The 18,729-nt window shown below is 31.1% G+C and overlaps 1 protein-coding gene across 8 annotated transcripts; it reads left to right on the top strand.

Moving 5' to 3' along the window:
• Positions 1-12,562: 12,562 nt before the first annotated feature.
• LOC132266504 (protein PIN-LIKES 3-like) lies at positions 12,563-18,242 on the top strand. Of its 8 annotated transcripts, none has more exons than XM_059767388.1 (12): positions 12,563-12,704; positions 13,401-13,471; positions 13,640-13,795; positions 14,464-14,543; positions 14,807-14,931; positions 15,247-15,368; positions 15,550-15,777; positions 16,321-16,413; positions 16,780-16,880; positions 17,322-17,374; positions 17,455-17,640; positions 17,944-18,242. In XM_059767388.1, exons 3-12 carry the CDS (start codon positions 13,661-13,663, stop codon positions 18,066-18,068), a joined length of 1,248 nt encoding a protein of 415 aa, XP_059623371.1. In that variant the 5' UTR covers positions 12,563-12,704; positions 13,401-13,471; positions 13,640-13,660; the 3' UTR covers positions 18,069-18,242. The 8 variants fall into 8 exon arrangements, with proteins under 8 accessions (XP_059623371.1, XP_059623373.1, XP_059623378.1 ...); XM_059767390.1 differs by having other exon boundaries at positions 13,401-13,466; XM_059767395.1 differs by lacking the exon at positions 12,563-12,704 and adding an exon at positions 12,864-13,156 and having other exon boundaries at positions 13,401-13,466.
• Positions 18,243-18,729: the final 487 nt, after the last annotated feature.

Consider the following 18,729-nt stretch of genomic DNA (forward strand, 5'->3'; position numbering starts at 1 on the left):
TATTTTTTTTGAAGTACGAGTTGGAACACCTTATCAACTAGGCAATGCTTTTTTTTTTTTTTTTCAAGTAGGAGTTGGGTCAATTCTAACTGTTATAGATAATGGGTTGACCTCTAGGTGCATTGACATTTGGGCTTTTAGGGCTTGAAAATTTCTTTTCAAGGATTTTAGAATTTGGGGCTAGCTTTCGTGTGGATGTTAATCAATGGGCCGTTATGTTCAAAATTGTCCAGCCCATACCTAAAATCAATCCAGAACCAACTCATAGGCCTTTTAAGAAAAGTCCGAGTTTGAACCATATTGACATATACATGCAAAGGCTAGCTTTAGGACTTATTTGACTACATTTATGTGAATTTTGATATATGTGATTATATTTATGTGAGTTTCTTTTATGCAAATTAACCGAGATTTTAAAGTGACTAGCTTGTTAGTTAATTTTTTTTACTATTTTATAAAAAAAGGACTTTCTTTCAAAAACTTTCTTTTACGCATTACTTTTGAAAATGAATCTTTCTCTTTTTTAATATTTCTAAGAAATTAGAAGAGAAAATTAAAAAAAAAAAAAAAAAAAGTCTTGTTCCACCCCTTTTCAGCAAACTGTATAAAATAGAAACTTCATTTTAGATTATGAAAAGAGGAGTATTATTCACAGTCGCGCAAGTAACTATCCATTCACAATCACACCTCTTATTGGCTGAAAAATCAATTATAGAAGATATAATTAATGCGTCTTTTCCTATTTTATTGAAAATATGAAATTTCTACTTTTAGAACTAAATTACCTTTTTATATTTATTCTTTCTCTTCTATCTTTCCACGTGTACACCTATATAATCTTTGATTCTTTCGTTGCTAACATATCTTATTCTTTCCTTTTTTTTTTTTTTTTTTTTTTTTTTTTTTTTTTTGTTTTTTCAATTGTTTTTAACTATTTATATACTCGGGTTTCTCACTCTATCTCCCGTCTATTCTCTAGATCCATATTAAAGAGAGAGAGATTTTTTTTTTTTTTTTTTTTTTTTGTGTAGATTGTTTTTTTCCTTTTTTTTTTCAATTATTTTCTTTTCTTTGTTCACACACATATATAGTAATTTACTGTCAGGGGCAGAGCCAATTAAGGCCCAGAGGGGGCACGTGCCCCTCACCTTGCTCCAACTTACTATACATAGGTACATATTTTTGCTATATACATATATTTATATGAAAATTTTAAATAGTGCCCCCTCTGAAATTTTAAAATTATTCTACTTTCCTTTTGAAAAAAAAAGTTACACATATTCCTCTTCTTGAAGTATACTATATATTTTTCTTTTTCTAATTTTTGTTTTCTTTTTCAAAAAAATTCTTTTTTTCAATTATGTATAATTATGTATTTTTTTCACTTATTTCTTTTTATCGATAACAGTTGTGATTGTATTTAATTAAAATATTATTAATTAATCTTTTGATTCTTATATTCGTTACTATATTTTTTTTGCACTACAACTATTTTTTTCTTGTTTTGATTTTAAAAAATTATAATTCGTAATTATCATATTTATTGATTTATTTGTTTCACATATTAATTAAAACTCAAATTTTATAATATTACTTCAATTAAAACTCAATCTCATAATAGTATTTCAATTAAATTACATAAAACCCAATAAAAAATCCATCCAGGTGAACATATGGTTAAAATATATGTAACAAACAAAAGAAAAAAAAAGAAGAGGAAATAATATAAAAAGTTAATTTGGTCCTATAAGTTGAAATTTCATAGTTTCAATAAAATAAAAAAAGAAGCATTAATTACATCTTTTATAATTAATTTTTTAATCAATAAGAAATACAAATATGAATGAACAGTCGCTTATTGTGAATAACACTCCTCTTACGAACGAAAATAAATAAATAAATAAATAAATAAAGGGATTGGTATTGGCAATTTATTGAGAATCGATGAAGGTTGAGTCTTCCGTGGTCCACCTACCATTGGATTGCTTGATTGGGGAGACATTTCACATGCCATTACTGCCCATGATTATGACACCCTACCGACCCCCAATTACAATGTTCCAGAGGAAAAAAAAAATAATAATAATTACAATGGTCCAGCACGTTTTCTTTTTCCCCCTAAAATGAGACAACATTTTGAATGTGGTCCTAAAATTTTTGACCTTGTCTATATTATTAATTAGCGAAGGTGATGGAAATATCAGATGGCAAAATCATAGCATGGTTAAATCGGTAGTTGTGAATGGTCGGGTTGCTATTCGATTTTGGAAGTTCGTATTATTGTGGTAATACTTTAATGCAGGCGAGCGTAAGATACTGACACAATTATAAATATACAAATTTATATTAATTAGGTATAAAAAAGGCAATTGATATATGTAGATTTAAAAATATTTCTATAACACAACTTATTTTAAAATCGTGATGGCCGCAAACTCATTAAAACTTCAAAATTAAGTGTGTTTACTCTAAAGTAGTATCCGAATGGATAGTAGAATGAGGATTGTTGCATCAATAGTCATAAAACAAGTACCGTATCATCCGAATAGATGAATTATTCCTCTTTTGGGAGCTCGTATTCTAACCTTACACCCCCCTTCTCTTAAGAAATCTCAAAGGGTGCCTCATTCGTTATCCATGTCATTCAAAATAATTGCCAACATAAATCCTTTTAATTTGCTTTTATGACATATTATAGTAGGTCAGGCCTCCCACATGCAAATTTATTTCAGTGTTCGGACTACGGATCCAACAAACCCATAACACAAATCCTTTGTTATAGGTAACGTTTGCCTATATTCCACTTACACCCCCTTTACGTTTCATAATTTCGTCTACACCCCCTGTCAATAACCACAGTCTAATTTCCTAACAGAATTGTGTGATTTTACTTTTCTGCCCATAAATTATGTATTAAAATTTATAACTTAAATGAAAAGACTTAAACACCCTCTATTTCTCTCTCTCTCCAAACTATTTCTCTCTCTCTCTACACACAAACACATAGGTTTTTTTTTTTTTTTTTTCTCTCTCTCTCTCATTCATCTTCATCTCTTTATCTCTCTATAATACACATCAACATTTACTTATTATATACAGACAACAGCTACCTCTTAACAGAATAGGGGAATATATATATATATATATATATATCGTTTCATGGCCCTTCACTCTTCCTCCAAATATTGAAACAACATACACCCTGACCCTTGTATATATATATGTATGCATGTATGTATCACCAGCAAGCCCTGAGTCCGTGACTCAATAATTTCATAGTGTTTTTAATTCAAAACTGGTGAGAGGTTCTTCAATAAAATAGTGTTTTTAATTTCATACCATCGCCACCCAACAACCACCAGCGGTCCAGCACAACCATCTCCACCCCCTATAAACACCACCAAATCTTCATGTCCATGGATATTTGAAGACCCATTTGTTAAAGTGCTCAGCAATATTCAAGGACTAGTTGTTCTTATTCACTTACATATGTACATTAAACGTTCATGGTATCAGTCCATTAATCAATTGCACATACCAGTGTAATTACAAAATAATAATAATAAATAAAACAATTTCATTCCAGAGAAGGTGGGTGAGTATTGGCGTATTTGGTATATATATGTTGTGTATATGTAACGCATGTTATGTTGAAATATATATATATATATATATATATCAGCCGCTAATGGTTTGTTCTAGGGATTGCACTTGCAGCATGGAAATTGGGGGATCATTGACTAACACCCTAGTAAGAAATTGGGGGATCATTGACTAACACCCTAGTAAGAATTTAGAGCTTTGGCGATTGCGGGTTCGAGGATTTTGAGTTCCAATTGATAATAACATATGGAATTCAGTTGAGAATGACCTTCAAACCTTCTAATTTTAACCTTCAGACCTTCGATTTTCTTTATCTGATTTCAATGCTCAAGCTTTCATGGTTCATCATTCCAAAAAAAAAAAAAAAAAAACGCTTTCATGGTTCACTCCTCTGTGTTTTGATAATCCCCTTAAGTTGTCGATCAATTTTTGAAATGAAGCTCTGTATACGATCTCTATATTTGTATACCTGAAGCACAATTCAGTCAAAGCTCAGCCATGGTCACCGTCACTGAAACTGATCAGTACCTACACTTACCCGATGGATCGCTGAAGCTCTGTACTTGTCTTCATCTTTGGTTGGACTTGTTTGATCTCTAAAACTTTCCATTGCCCACGTTTTCACATTGATGGAGGGTCTGTCTCCGCCTTTTAGAGCTGATGAACAGTGTTTTTTTTTTTTGGGGGGGTTCTCTCAAGCTATGTATGCATCGGTAGAATTGCTTTTGAAGATAAAAAATAAGAAGAAAAATATAAGGGTAGATTTGTAACTATGCAATGGTCAATGAGGTTAAAAATGTCATTTCGCCATTGTGAAGGGCAAAATTGACCTTGTACCAATTTGTTCATGCTAACACCGTCAGTTGCTTAACGGCAGGGGGTAATTTGCTACATAAACCAAAACCTTAAGGTATGTAGGTGGCATATTGAAACGTAGAAAGGGTGTAAGTGGAATATAGGCAAACGTCAAGGGGTGTAGGTGGAATTAATCCTTTGTTATATTACTATGGGCAAAGTGAAAAAAAATACCTCAAATATTTTAATTTTTGGCGAATAATACCTCTATTGTTTATTTTGGATATATAATTTCGTTAAATTTGAAAAAAGATGAGTAAAGAATGACTTATGTTGTGTATATAAATCCGTTAAATTTGAAAAATGAGCAAAAAAAGGCTTGAAGTCACTGTTAAGATGTAAAATTCTGAAAACACCCTTAATGTTTACATTTTAGGTAAATAACACATATATTCTTTATTTTGAGTATATAAGTTCGTTTAATTTGAAAAAAAATGTGACAAAGAAGGGGTTTATGCCATTATTCGTTAAAAAATTATTCATATGTATTACACATGACATTTTTAAGATATAAAATTTAAAAATACCTTTATCTCTTTCGATAATGTTCTTATATATATACCTATGGGCATTGGATAGTGGTATGTAAATTTGACATTCTAGGTATCTAAATGATGGAGTTTTCAATTTTGTACCTTTGGGTTCTCGGTTTACTTTAGGTGATTGGAATCATGTGTTAGGTCGAAAGGTTTCCTATGTGTCCTCAGGGGTGTGCCTCTTCATAGAGTTGGCTGCGGGTTTGGGTCTTTTTGGATCAAAATGCTCTAGTCGGGTGGAAAATTAATTGAGGGATTTTTTTGTCATTCGGAAAAACAGTTATTAAGAATTTATCTTTTTAAAACAGACTTTTTAAACATAGTTAGTTAGATTTTATCCATGTTTAGAGGCGGATAATAATACATGTACGTTAAGGGACTTGTTTGGTTTGTCTTCTGTTTTAAGAAAATTGTACAAAAATTTTCTTTGGTTCAGTTTTTAAGAAACGTTCGAATAATCTACAAGTTACATTAAAAACTATTTTTTTTAAACCCAATTATAAAGAAAGTGTGGACTTGTTTGGTTTACAACTATAGAAACAATTTTTCGTTCTCAGAAAATTGAAAATTGTACAAAAAAACTCGTTTGATTTAGCTTTCTGAAAATTCAATTATAAAAATGTATGTTTTAAGAGAATTATAAAAGATTGTTCTCTGAAAACAATTTTATGTTATCTGAGTTTTTGAGAATTGTTTTTAGAGTTATAAACCAAGTAGACCCATGTTTTCATAGACAACTGTCTTTTATTATTTCTCTCAAAAAATAATTTTTGTTTCCTAAATTCTTTACAACTGTTTTTGGAGTGACACCTTAATGTTTAGGTATGGTTGGTTTGCAACTTTGAAAATATTTTTCAGAAACTCAGAAAATAAAGAACAGTTTTTAGAGAACTATAAAAGACCATTCTCTAAAAAGTTTTCACAAAATAATTTTCAGAAAATTGAGCCAAACATAATTTTTTTTGTACAATTTTCCATTTTTCAAGAACATAAAATTGTTTTAATTGTTAGAGCAACTTCAATGGTGTGCTATATGGGCTGCCAATTTTTAACTTTGTCTAAATCTGGTGCCAAATGTGGCACAACAAATAGCTACTGCTATTTTAGAAATAGAAAAGAACGTCTGCACACAGAGAGAGGGAGGGGGGGGGGGGGGGGGGGGGAGGGTTCAGATATATATATATATATATCTGAACCCTCCCCCCCCTATATCTATATATATATATATATCTGAACCCTCCCCCCCTATATATATATATATATATATATATATATGCCAAATGTGACACAACAAATAGCTACTGCTATTTCAGAAATAGAAGAAAACGTCTGCACAGAGAGAGAGAAGGGGGGGGGGGGGGGGGGAGGGTTCATATATATATATATATATATATGAACCCTCCCCCCCCTATATATATATATATATGCCAAATGTGGCACAACAAATAGCTACTGCTATTTCAGAAATAGAAGAAAACGTCTGCACAGAGAGAGAGAAGGGGGGGGGGGGGGGGGGTTCAGATATATATATATATTTAAAAAAGATCACCAAATAGGATTTAGTTTGCAAAACAAGAATTATAAACCTTGATTAGTTGATTTAGAAAAAAATTTAAAACAAAACCCATACATACAAGTTAGCAGTTGCAGAAAGAGCTTTTGATTCTTGTAGATTTTGTAGTTTGCAATTGCAGAGGAGAGATGGGGGGGCGGGGCGCAAGAATGAGAATAAAGATGGAGCCGATTGGGGAGGCTGAAAGGATTTACCCTATATTTTGATAGGGTTTGCTTGTTATGTAAATGTCAAGTTTACCTATTTATTTTTATATAATTTACATTCTTATCTTTTACATTGGATTTGATAATTAAGTTTTTTTTTTAAAAAAAATTAATCTGGCAAATAAGCTAAATAAAATACAAACACTCACAAAAAAAAAAATGGTTATTGAAAATTAGTAGTTGAAAATGGTATTTAGGGATGATAGGTGGAAAAAAATGATTGTTATGTCAAAAAATAACATTTTGGATGAAATGCATAATTAAAGTAGAGTTGGTAAAATATAACATTTTAACACTATAACTTCTCTCAAAATATAAATTTGAAATACAAAAATAGCATTTTGCATTGGAATTTACAAACTATATAAATGACAAGTTTACCTATTTATTTTTATATAATTTACATTCTTATCTTTTACATTGGATTTGATAATTAAGTTTTTTAAAAAAAAAATTTAATCTGGCAAATAAGTTAAATAAAATACAAACACTCACAAAAAAAAATGGTTATTGAAAATTAGTAGTTGAAAATGGTATTTAGGGATGATAGGTGGAAAAAAATGATTGTTATGTCAAAAAATAACATTTTGGATGAAATGCATAATTATAGTAGAGTTGATAAAATATAACATTTTAACACTATAACTTCTCTCAAAATATAAATTTGAAATACAAAAATAATATTTTGCATTGGAATTGGTCTTACAGACCAAACTTCATTTGAGAGAGAGAGAGAGAGTTTTGGGTACGGTTCCCAATGGCTCAGGTTGAAGCTTGAGCATTAAATTGATAATATAAACACACATACATACGTGTACTACTGTATTATATTGAGAAGATATCTCCCTGTTTTGTGCGTGTGTTTGGTGTGTTTTACGTGGTTTCAATTGATCATTTACCGACATTTGAAATGATTAAGACGGAAGAATAAAGTACACGTGCTTGTTTGAGTTGTTCCTTTGAAGCTTGTATGAACAATATGAGACCTTTTTGTAAAGAAAAAAGATGAAGTGAAGCTAATTAACACCCCAAACACACGCACAAAACAGGGAGATATCTTCTTAATATAATACAGTAGTACATGTATGTATGTGTTGTAAAGAAAAAAGATAAAGTGAAGCTAATTAACATACTTATAAATTTGATTCTCAATCCACCGAACTTACAAAGTTTAAATATATTTCTTCATTATTTTTGTTATATATCACTTCAGAAAAAATAACTTGGACCACATTGCATAATGTTGAAAATTTGAAAAGTTATGAGAAATTCTTTATTGCACAAGTGTTCTATTAGATCTATTTTTTTTTTTTTTTTTTTTTAGTGACTTATTTATTTTGGTTTTATTGGATTATTTATTCCCACATATTTATTGGGCTTCTTTTGTGCTATATTGGGTCTATTTAATTTGGCTTTGGCTTATCTAAGCTGATTTTTCAGCATATTATGATTGTCCTATTCTTAATTTCTTATGTGCTTACATAGCATGTCTTTACATATTTCATAGGCGGTGAGCATGATTCGCAGTTGCGGTGTAATTAATTCAGACGAATATCGGTGTAAATTGACTGATTCATGAAACTGTATATTAATATAATTTTTTTTTAAAAACTAGAATAACAAATCGATCAATACATTACGTATCAGCCAATACAATAAATCATAGTGACCAGATAAAGACTTAGTACACTTTTTGTGAACACGCTTTTAAGAAGACATTTAGCTGAGAGCTTGTGATTCAAGTCCTTAACAGAATAAATTGCATCAATAGATGCATTTAAATGGGACCCAACATACATCAATCAATGTAAGATTATCCGCTGAGGATTTTAGTTGAAATCATCTTGCCATTTAGCAATTTTTTTTTCCAGTAAATAATAAAAAATGTTAAATGGTGCCAAAATTTTAAATTATATATTTAAATTGGTCTATGCATCAGGAGTACTCATAATTGTTCTTTCCAATAATTATCATTATCAGTATCAGCCAAATTTTATGCCACACAAGGATAGACACAAATTTGCCTAAAGTTGGCAAAGGACTAAATAGGTTGGATACGGTCTGAACAAAGCTACCAGTACTCAAAGCTCGGTTTTTTTTTTTTTAACTCGGCAAAAAGAGGATGGAGACTCAAACATAGGTACATTTTTTTTGTAAAGCTGAACAATTTATCAATTAGGTCACTTAATGCTTCTTCTTTTTATTTGTTTATTTTTTATTATTATTATTTTTTTAATGTAGGCGTTTGGTCAATTCTAATAATTGTTATGGATAATAGGTTGACCTCTAGGTACATTGACATTTAGGCTTTTAGGGTTTGAAATTTTCGATTTTAGAATTTGGGGCTAGCTGTCGCGTGGATGTTAATCAATGGGCTGGTTATGTTAAGAACCGTCCAGCCCATACCTACAATCAATCCAGAACCAACTCATAGGCCTTTTAAGAAAGCTCCGAATTTGAACCACATTGACATAAATACCACACAAATAAACTTGGCAAAGTGAAGTGAAGAGAAGAGAAAGAATGCTTATGCAAAGACTTCACGACGTATCTGGCCGTATTTATATGAATTTGGTTATATTTATGTGAGTTTCTTTGTACAACTCAACCGAAATTTTAAAGTGACTAGTGAGTTAGTTGATTTTTTTACTATTTTATAAAAAAGGCTTTTTTTTCAAAAACGGTCTCCTTAGCATTACTTTCGAAAATGAATCTTTCTATTTTTTAATATTTCTAAGAAATAAACTTGGACGTATACACACACAAATAAACTTGGCAATGTGAAGTGAAGAGAAGAGACAGAATGCTTATGTAAAGACTCGCTTTAAGACGTATCTGATTGCATTTATGTGAATTTTGATGCATCTGCTTATATTTATGTGAGTTTCTTTATGCAACTCAACCGAAATTTTAAAGTGACTAGTGAGTTAGTTGATTTTTTTACTATTTTATAAAAAAAGGCCTTTATTTTAAAAAACTCTCTTTAACATTACTTTCGAAAATGAATCTTTCTATTTTTTAATATTTCTAAGAAATGAGAAGAGAAAATTAAAAAAAATCTTGTTCCACCCTTTTTCAGCCAAACTGTATAAAATAGAAACTTCATTTTAGATTACAGAAAAAGAAAAAAAAAAAAATGAAAAATGAAAAAGAAAGGGGTTGGTTTTTTTGTTGTTCTCTTGCCTTGAGGAAAAAAAAAAAAAAAAAAAAAAAAAAGAAAAAGAAAAAGAAAAAGAAAAAGAAAAGAAGAAAAGAAAAGAGGTTTTTTTGTTGTTCAAATAAAAGGTGTTGGCAATTTATTGAGATTCGAAGGAAGTTAAGCCTTCCCTGGTCAGGACCTTCCTATTGGTGAGACACCTTCACATGCCATTAATGATTAATGCCCATGATTATGACATCACCATACCCACCTCAAGGTCATTTTTTTTTTCCCCCTAAAATGGAAAACATTTTGAACGTGGTCCTAAAATTTCTGACCTTATTTATATTATTAATTAGTGAAGGTAATAGAAAAATCTGATGGCAACATCGTAGCATTGTTAAACCAGCAGTTGTGAAGTCAAGTCTCGTGTTGTTCGAGTAGTTGGATCGATATTTAATTTTAGAAATTTGTGTTATTGTGATAATTTATGTGAATGAGTGCGAAATACTGACAGAGTTATAAGTGTAAAATTTTACATTGATCGGTTAAAAAAAGACAAATTCTATATGTAGATTCAAAAGTATTTCTATAAAATAACACATTTTAAAAACGTAATAACTGCAAACTCATCAAAACTCTAAAATTAAACATGTTTAATCTAAAGTAATACCAAAATACGCAAGTAGAATGAGAATTGTTACATCAATAGCTATAAAACAAATACCGTGCTATTTGGGTAATTGAATTATCCCTCGTTTCATTCTAACCTTCCACACTCCTCCTCCTAAAAAATCTCAAGGGGTGCCTTTTTCGGCATTCCTGTCATTCAAAATAATTGCCAAACATAAATCCTTTTTATTTGCCTGACATTTTATAGTAGGCCAGGCCTCCCACATGCAAATTTATTTCAGTGTTTGGACTGCGTATCCAACTAACCCATAAAATACATCCTTTGTTATATTACTGTGGGTAAAGTGAATAAAAAATACCTTAAATATTTTAATTTTTGGCTCTATTATTTATTTTGGGTATATAATTTCCTCAAATTTGAAAAAAAAATAAGTAGAAAAAGGTTTAAAGTCATTGTTAAGATAAAAAATTCTAAAAACACCTTAATATTTACATTTTAGGCAAATAACACCCATATCCTTTATTTTGAGTATGTAAGTCCGTTTAGTTTGAAAAAAAAAATGTGACAAAATAGTGTTTTATATCATTGTTTCGTTAAAAAATTATTCATGTGTATTACATATGACATTTTTAAGATATAAAATTTTAAAAATACCTTTATCTCTTCCGATAATGTCCTTATATATATATACACACATCAATCATATTTAATTAGTTTTTTACTTAATTTTTATTTATTTAGTTATAGAGCGATAATTTAGTGTTTTCAGAATTGAATGTTAAAGATGTTTAGAACGTATAGGAAGTTTTATACTCTGTATGCATATTATAAGGATATTTTTTGCCTGCAACCCTATATTATATATATATAAGAGGGACAATTTAGTTATTTCACATTTAGTTAGTTTTTTACTATTTTTTTATTCAGCTATAAAAGGACACTTTAATTTTTTCAACATTCGGGTTCTTATTTGTTCCAAAATTCAATGTTAGGAACATTTTAGAATGTATAAAGAGTTATACACTCTATATATATATTATAGGGATATTTTTCGCTCATGACCCTACTATATACTCAAACTCATGGTCCAAAAAACTTGAACTTTTTAAAAAAGGAAAAATAAAAATAAAATATAAAACAATAACAATAACAATAAAAAAGTAATTTTATAATACTCCCTCAATTCCTTATTTGTCAGTTTTTGTTTAGATAGTTATAGTTACTTAGTTTGAATTTTTTTGAAAATATAAAGAATAGTATGAAAAAATAAGGTCTATTAATTTTAACTTTTTAAAGTAAACAATTAATTTAAAATATTTTAAAATAAGATAATAAACTATTAATATTGAAAAAATATATATTAATAAAGAGATGATAGCATATATGTTGATCTCACTAACTGTATATGGGGACAATCTGTATATACAGAGAGATATATACGGAGTATATGACAATCCATTTGTGGAGCAGCGAAGGTGCAAAGAAAGAGAATGACAGGTGAGCAGAAAGGACTGACAGATAAAGGCAGTTGTCAGAGTGAGTAATGATTGAAAGGTTGGTGTTTTCCACGTTAGCTCCAACACAATTGGAAGAAGAGGATCCAAGGAACTTTATTTAATTTTTAATTTTAATTTTTTTTTTTCCTTGATAACTCACACAAATTTGTTCACTTGAAAAAAACCACTAAAAATTGTAAAATTCAGTATTAATTTTATTTTAATTTTTTAAAATTTTTTAAACTCTTTCTTTTTTTTTTTTTAAGAAAAAAATAATGTCTAAGAAATTTTCATGCTTACACTAATTATGACTTAATTATATATAACTCTTATGACATGAAAGAGATTATATCATCTAAACAACTACCGTTAGTGCGTGTGTGTGTCTATATATATATATATATGTCACCGAATTACACTTGCATATAAAATTAGCGATTTCCATCTCAAATTTGACCCATTGTTGAATCTAGCTGCTTATATATATATATAATATAATATAATAAAATTTGCATGAACTGAAGTGATATTTGTCATTTCAGATTTGACAGAAAGTGGACCTACTATATTTAATAGTATTTATCTGTTTTCCTGAATGTGAGCTGGTTGTTTCTTAAGTAGTTCCTTTATCACCGACCTTTCACCTTTCAAGCACTTGTTATGTAAGTGAGCATTACCTCTTCTACTGGTTTTATTTTATTTTATTTTATTTTTTTTCAATTTTGTGTTACATTCCAATCATTTATTGACAAAGAATAATTTCAATTTTCAACAAGTTTCAGTTCTGATTTTTTTTTTTTTTTTTTTTCCATTTCTTGTATGCTCTGTTTTTTGACAACCCTTTTCAAGCTACTCTGCTACATTTCATTTTTTTTTTTTAATATAACATGGAATTTTTAATTTTTAATTTTTTTTTATGCCTCTGTAGGGTTGTGAAATTTGTGAGAATTTTGATGTTGGATTTAATGGGAATCCGGATTTTTAATATATGATCTAAATTAACAAAATCAAAGTCATGGGAGAAACATGGTACACATTGCTTTAATCTTCTTGAAAAATTAGGTGACAATGAATCAGAGTAGTTGAAGGTGCTTTTATTTTTGTTCTTGGTAAGGTGAAGATGCCTTTACCTTTTTATTCATATTCTTATTTTTAATTTGATTTTCAATGCTTTACTTTAGTGGAGAAAGACATCTGCATAAACTTTGTTGAAATTATTTTAAAACCATTTGAACGAAAAAAAAAATTATTCTTCCAAATTAATTGCTTTAAGCTTACATGGAACATAAACTTTCCAACTCAACTTTAAAGTTTGTTTCTATATATTTTCATTTTTTATTTTTTAAAATTTATTTCAGTTGTAGGAGGAATTCAGTGGCCATGTTTCAACAATGACACTTTGAGTGAAGCCTTGCACTAAGCTGGTAAGGTAACTCAAATGGATCCTTCCTCTTTAATTTGTGTGTGTGTGTGAATTTCATGGTTTTCCTTAATTTGTGTGTGTAAAACATGTCAGGTGTGTGTTTCAAAAGTGTGAACTTCTTCTTCTTGTAAGGGTGAATTTCATCACTTATATAAATACATTTCATTATTACAGTGTATATAGAGAAGTTCCAGAATGGGATTCTTCAGTTTGTTCGTCGTGGCATTGATGCCGGTCCTGGAAACACTGTTGATCACTGCTGTCGGCTTATTACTTGCACTGGAACGTTTGAACGTCTTGGGGCCAGTTGTAAGGCATAATTTGAACAATGTGCGTCATCCATCATCCCAAATCTTTCTGTTTAAGTAGTAGTAGTGTAGTGAAGTTTTAAATCTTAAATTCGGTTTTCGTTTTTCTTCTGACTATGCCATTCTCCGACAAGGGATTAGTATTTCACTCGAATCATTTTCGAATTCCATGTCAAATTTGTTAGCATTCTTTCGGTTTTCTGCAACTTTTCTAGGTAATAATAAGTTTACCTTCAACAAGAGAGAACTTTATTCGCCTTTTTGTCTCGAGGTAATGGGAGAATCAAATACTGTATATGTTTCTGCAGTTGGTGCTAGCATTGGAAGTTAAGCAAGGAATAGGTTTCACCATTCTTTTCGAGTTTTAGAACAATTTTATTAAAAAAAAAGGCCCTGCCATGGTTATGCTCTGATGGTTGATTCTAATTCTATCACTGCTATTTGTGTAATTATCTAGATTATCTCTTAATTTTTGGTTACCATGACTGGAGTTCATTCTTGGAAGCTATTTTGGTGACTATATGTATATATGTGTGTGTGTGTGTGTGTTTGTACTCTGGAGAGAGAGTCTATAAATTGTTTTTATTTTTATTTTTGAGGGGATAGATTCCCCCTGCAACTTCCTGGAAGCTACACACAGTGACCCACACACAGACTAACAAGGGTACTTCACTTCATGATTGTGAACAGCTTGTATTCTATGTGTTCACTCCTGCACTTGTGGCTGGCAACCTGGCTGATACAATTACAGCCAGCAGCATAGTTTCTTTGTGAGTTAGCTTCCTGTTAACTCTTTAATTTCTTTCAAATTTTTTTTTTTTGGGTACGTAAATCACATGCGCACACACATCCCTATATGTCCCCATTGTGGACTCGAACTCTCAATAATCTTCCATTTGGGACAAGCCCTTGGCAAAATGAACGAAAGCCGATATAATGTGATTTGGAGGGATTGTGTCAGAGTTCATCCTTGTGATTTGGAGGGCTTGTTTCAAAGTTCATCCTTGTGATTTCACTTTTATTGATCATATAGGTGGTTCATGCCAGTCAATATCCTTCTCACATTCATTATTGGTTCAGTGCTCGGATGGATTCTTGTAAAAATCACCAAAACTCCTCCACATCTACACGGCCTTGTCATCAGTTGCTGCGCTGCAGGTAAGATACAAATCTTATAAAGTTTTCCCTCCAAAAAACTAAATTCTGATTCACTTTTACCATATAAATTCACAATGACTCTTTAAGTACTAAGATAAAATGTAATGAATAAAAATGGGAGAATTACTGAGAGATGATGCGTTGTTTCTTTTCTTTTCTTTTCCCGGAAAATATAAGAGTAAATGAGTGCATTATGTAACAGCTACAGCTATTCCTCCTACTGTAAATGGAGTGAAAAGATTAACATTTTTGGGAAACAATAATTCCGAAATGAACTTGTCAACTACAACTTTGTTGTGGGGTTGATCTGGACAGGAAATTTGGGGAACTTGCTTCTCATCATCATCCCAGCAGTCTGCGACGAGGCAAATAGTCCATTTGGAGATTCATCCACATGCTCTACAGATGGAGAGGCTTATGCATCCCTCTCTATGGCGGTAAATATCTATGTTTCTGGTCATACAACTAATTCTCTAAATAAAAAGCCTCTGCTAAACCTCTCAGATTGCCTGTCACTTTGAAAAATATTTAGGAGAGAGCTTCAACCGGTGCACGAATAGATTCTTTACCAAGTCTCAATGAATCTAATGACATGGGATTCTTGTTTGTTTACTTCAGATAGGAGCTGTTTATATATGGTCTTACATATATAATATTATACGAGCATATGGAAGTAAGAGCAACACAGACACTGATATAAATGACCCAACGAATAGCATTAAGTCTTCTGTTGGAACCTCAGAAGTCTCAGAGAGCAACACTGAAGCATTACTTTCAAAGGATTCCCCAAGGTCCGAGGACTATGAAGCTCAAGCTGAACTAATGCATATTGGATCCGAGGACAAAGTAAATGCCTTTCATCTATCTTTCATATCTGTGAGAAATTTTTTCTTATTTCTGCTTTCTTCTCATTATGGCTATGAGTTTTTTTGATATAACAGATCATGATTATTTAAAAATTATGAAATAATTATTGCTGCTCTGGTTTGGTTGGGATCAAGTCTTGTAATTTTCCATCATAATATACTACAAAAATATCATAATTGTTACCAGAATAACAGTTATATCTAGTTACATATATCTATATAATATAAATATTAGAACAATCAAAGGTCATGTACCTGTTTAATGTCATTGCTGTTCTTTGTAGTGTCCTTAAAAACTCTGTTTTAATATCAAAGCAATTAAGAGGACATATTTAGGTCTGAAAGGAAGTTGTCTGAATTGTATCAGAGCAATGGAATTGTTCTTTTTTCCACTTTAATCCTTTTATAAAAGGCGAGAATAATTATATCATCTAATTTTTCATGTTTGTTGTATAGAGTATTTCCGAGATAATATGATTGAACATTCATTACTGCTGTAAACCTTTTAACAATCTTTTAACAGGTTTCAATTTTCAAGAAGATTAAGGACAACATTAAAATTTTTGCTGAAAAGATCAACTGGAAGATGATCCTTGCACCCTCTACCATTGCAACGGTATGATCATAGTGTTGCATATTATGCAATTTTTACAAGCTTTTACTGCAAATCCAGCAGTTTGTCTATTTCTTCCCTCGAAGCAACTTTATATGACTTAGAATAGAAATGATATTATTTTTTAAGCATTGGAGGGTACTATCAAAGTCATTTTGAAATCGTTTTATAGGTGACTTAGTTCAGTAAACCTTAAAAACGACTATGAACTCTATCATTAAAGAAGTTTAGATGAAAAGGTCCGAGAATATATGATGGAATAGGACCTTATCACCTATCTACATTGTGGTTTTAGTAATATGAAAATTTATCAGAACTAAAGTTTGATGCTAACCTGTTCTCTCATTACAATCTTGTTCTCTGTCACAGATTGTTGGGCTTTTTGTCGGTGTAGTCTCTCCAATACGAAAGATAATGATTGGCGATAGTGCTCCACTTCGTGTGATTGAAAGTTCTGCATCTTTTCTGGGGTATCTCAATTTAGCTGCATCTAATCTCTAATTGTTCGTTTGATTGGCATATTTGTAACCTGCATTCATGCCGAATCAATGCTATCAATTGCATATATGATATCTCAAAAATGTGAAATGATCCCAACTTTTGGAGGAGACTAAGCGTAATATAGACTATTGTCCCAAATTTAGCAGAACTACGAATTTCAAATGCTTGCAACAGACTAGTACATGGACTTCTTTTTAGATCACAAAACAGCAGATTCACATGGTGTTTCACATAGTAACAAAAGGTCAGCACACATGAAAGTAATTCTTCCTCCCTTGTAGTAGCAGTATTAGTAATATGTGTGAATTCAGATGTTACGGTTAATGGCTTATTCCTCTCCATTATTCTTAGACTCATGATATCAACTATGCTAGTGCTTCTCTCTCTTTACCGCGCTTGATCTGCTGCAGGGAGGCAGCAGTTCCATCCATGACACTTATAGTAGGAGCAAACCTTCTTAAGGGTAATTCTTGCAATCCAAATTTGTTCACGCTCACCTCTCTGGTTTTGATCTTTGAAATGCTTCTCTTATTTTTCTTTCAGGTCTAAAGAAATCAGCAGTAAGCTACTGGGTAGTTATAGGCGTTCAAGTAGTCCGGTATATCGCCCTGCCTTTGTTAGGCATTGTTGTTGTTAAAGCAGCAAGTCATTTCGGCCTGGTGGGATCAGATTCTTTGTATCAGTTCGTGCTTCTGCTTCAATATGCACTTCCATCTGCAATGACCATAGGTATGGTTAGTTTGGTTGATCTTCCATTGTCTGCTCATGGCTTTCAAAACGCGTCTACACAGTTAAAGGTGTTAGCATGTATAAATGTCAAACAACCTCTCGATGTGGGACGTCACAAAAGTGCTTCTGAATGCACAAGCCTTAATAATGGACAGTGTGTGCGCGGAACAATTCCATGAATCATGACTGATAGGCATAAAAAAAACTTTGATCATAACAATTTCATGAATGAGAGTAAAAAAAAATCTTATTTATTATTTTTTTTAATATTATTTTTCTTATGTTTTCTTGGTTATTTGGCAGGTACAATAACGCAGTTGTTTGAGGTTGGTGAGAGTGAATGCTCTGTAATTATGCTGTGGAATTACGCCGTGGCGGCGATCTTCCTCACTCTCTGGTCAACCTACTACATGTGGATTGTGTCTTGAATTTTCACATTCTTGCATTTTAGTTTTTGACAATTGGCGTTTTCATCAAATTCATTTACAATGTGTGCTTGTTGAGAGTTGTGTTCCTGTTTTGTTTTTGTTGGCGGCAAAGGGGCTTTAAAGATTGTAATATTGATATATAGAAATATACTATATTGAATGTGAAAAAACAAATATATATACATATACTGAATTGAAGCATATATATATATATATATATATAATGAATATATGTGTGTTCCTGGATTTACATTGTCTCTCCCCCTGATTATTTTCAGTTAATGGGTAATGTCAATTTGGCAATTAATATTACAAGAGAAGATTAATGTGAAATTAAATTGTCATATTTTTATTAAAATAATTTGGAAAATTCTAGATCTTTTTAAGTAGAGAATTGTACAAAGGTAAAGGAAGTTTTAATTCTAACAATTGACCTTTTCATTTTAAGGATTCAACAAGAGAACTAGCTTGTGATAATAATAGAAAAGAAAAGTTTTACTTACAAGCATAGCATATATAGGATTGCAAACGAACTGAACTGCTAAGCAGTTCGGGCTCGTTCGTTAAGCAAACTAGCCGAGCTTGAGCTCAATTTTTAGGCTCGTCTACTAAATGAGCTCGTTTACTAAACGAGCCGAGTTCGATCAATGTTAGGCTCGAC

This window comes from Cornus florida, unplaced genomic scaffold, assembly GCF_030987335.1.
Source record: "Cornus florida cultivar Cherokee Brave unplaced genomic scaffold, ASM3098733v1 CherokeeBrave_3.0.0_Hap2_Chr07, whole genome shotgun sequence".
Lineage (NCBI taxonomy): Eukaryota > Viridiplantae > Streptophyta > Magnoliopsida > Cornales > Cornaceae > Cornus > Cornus florida.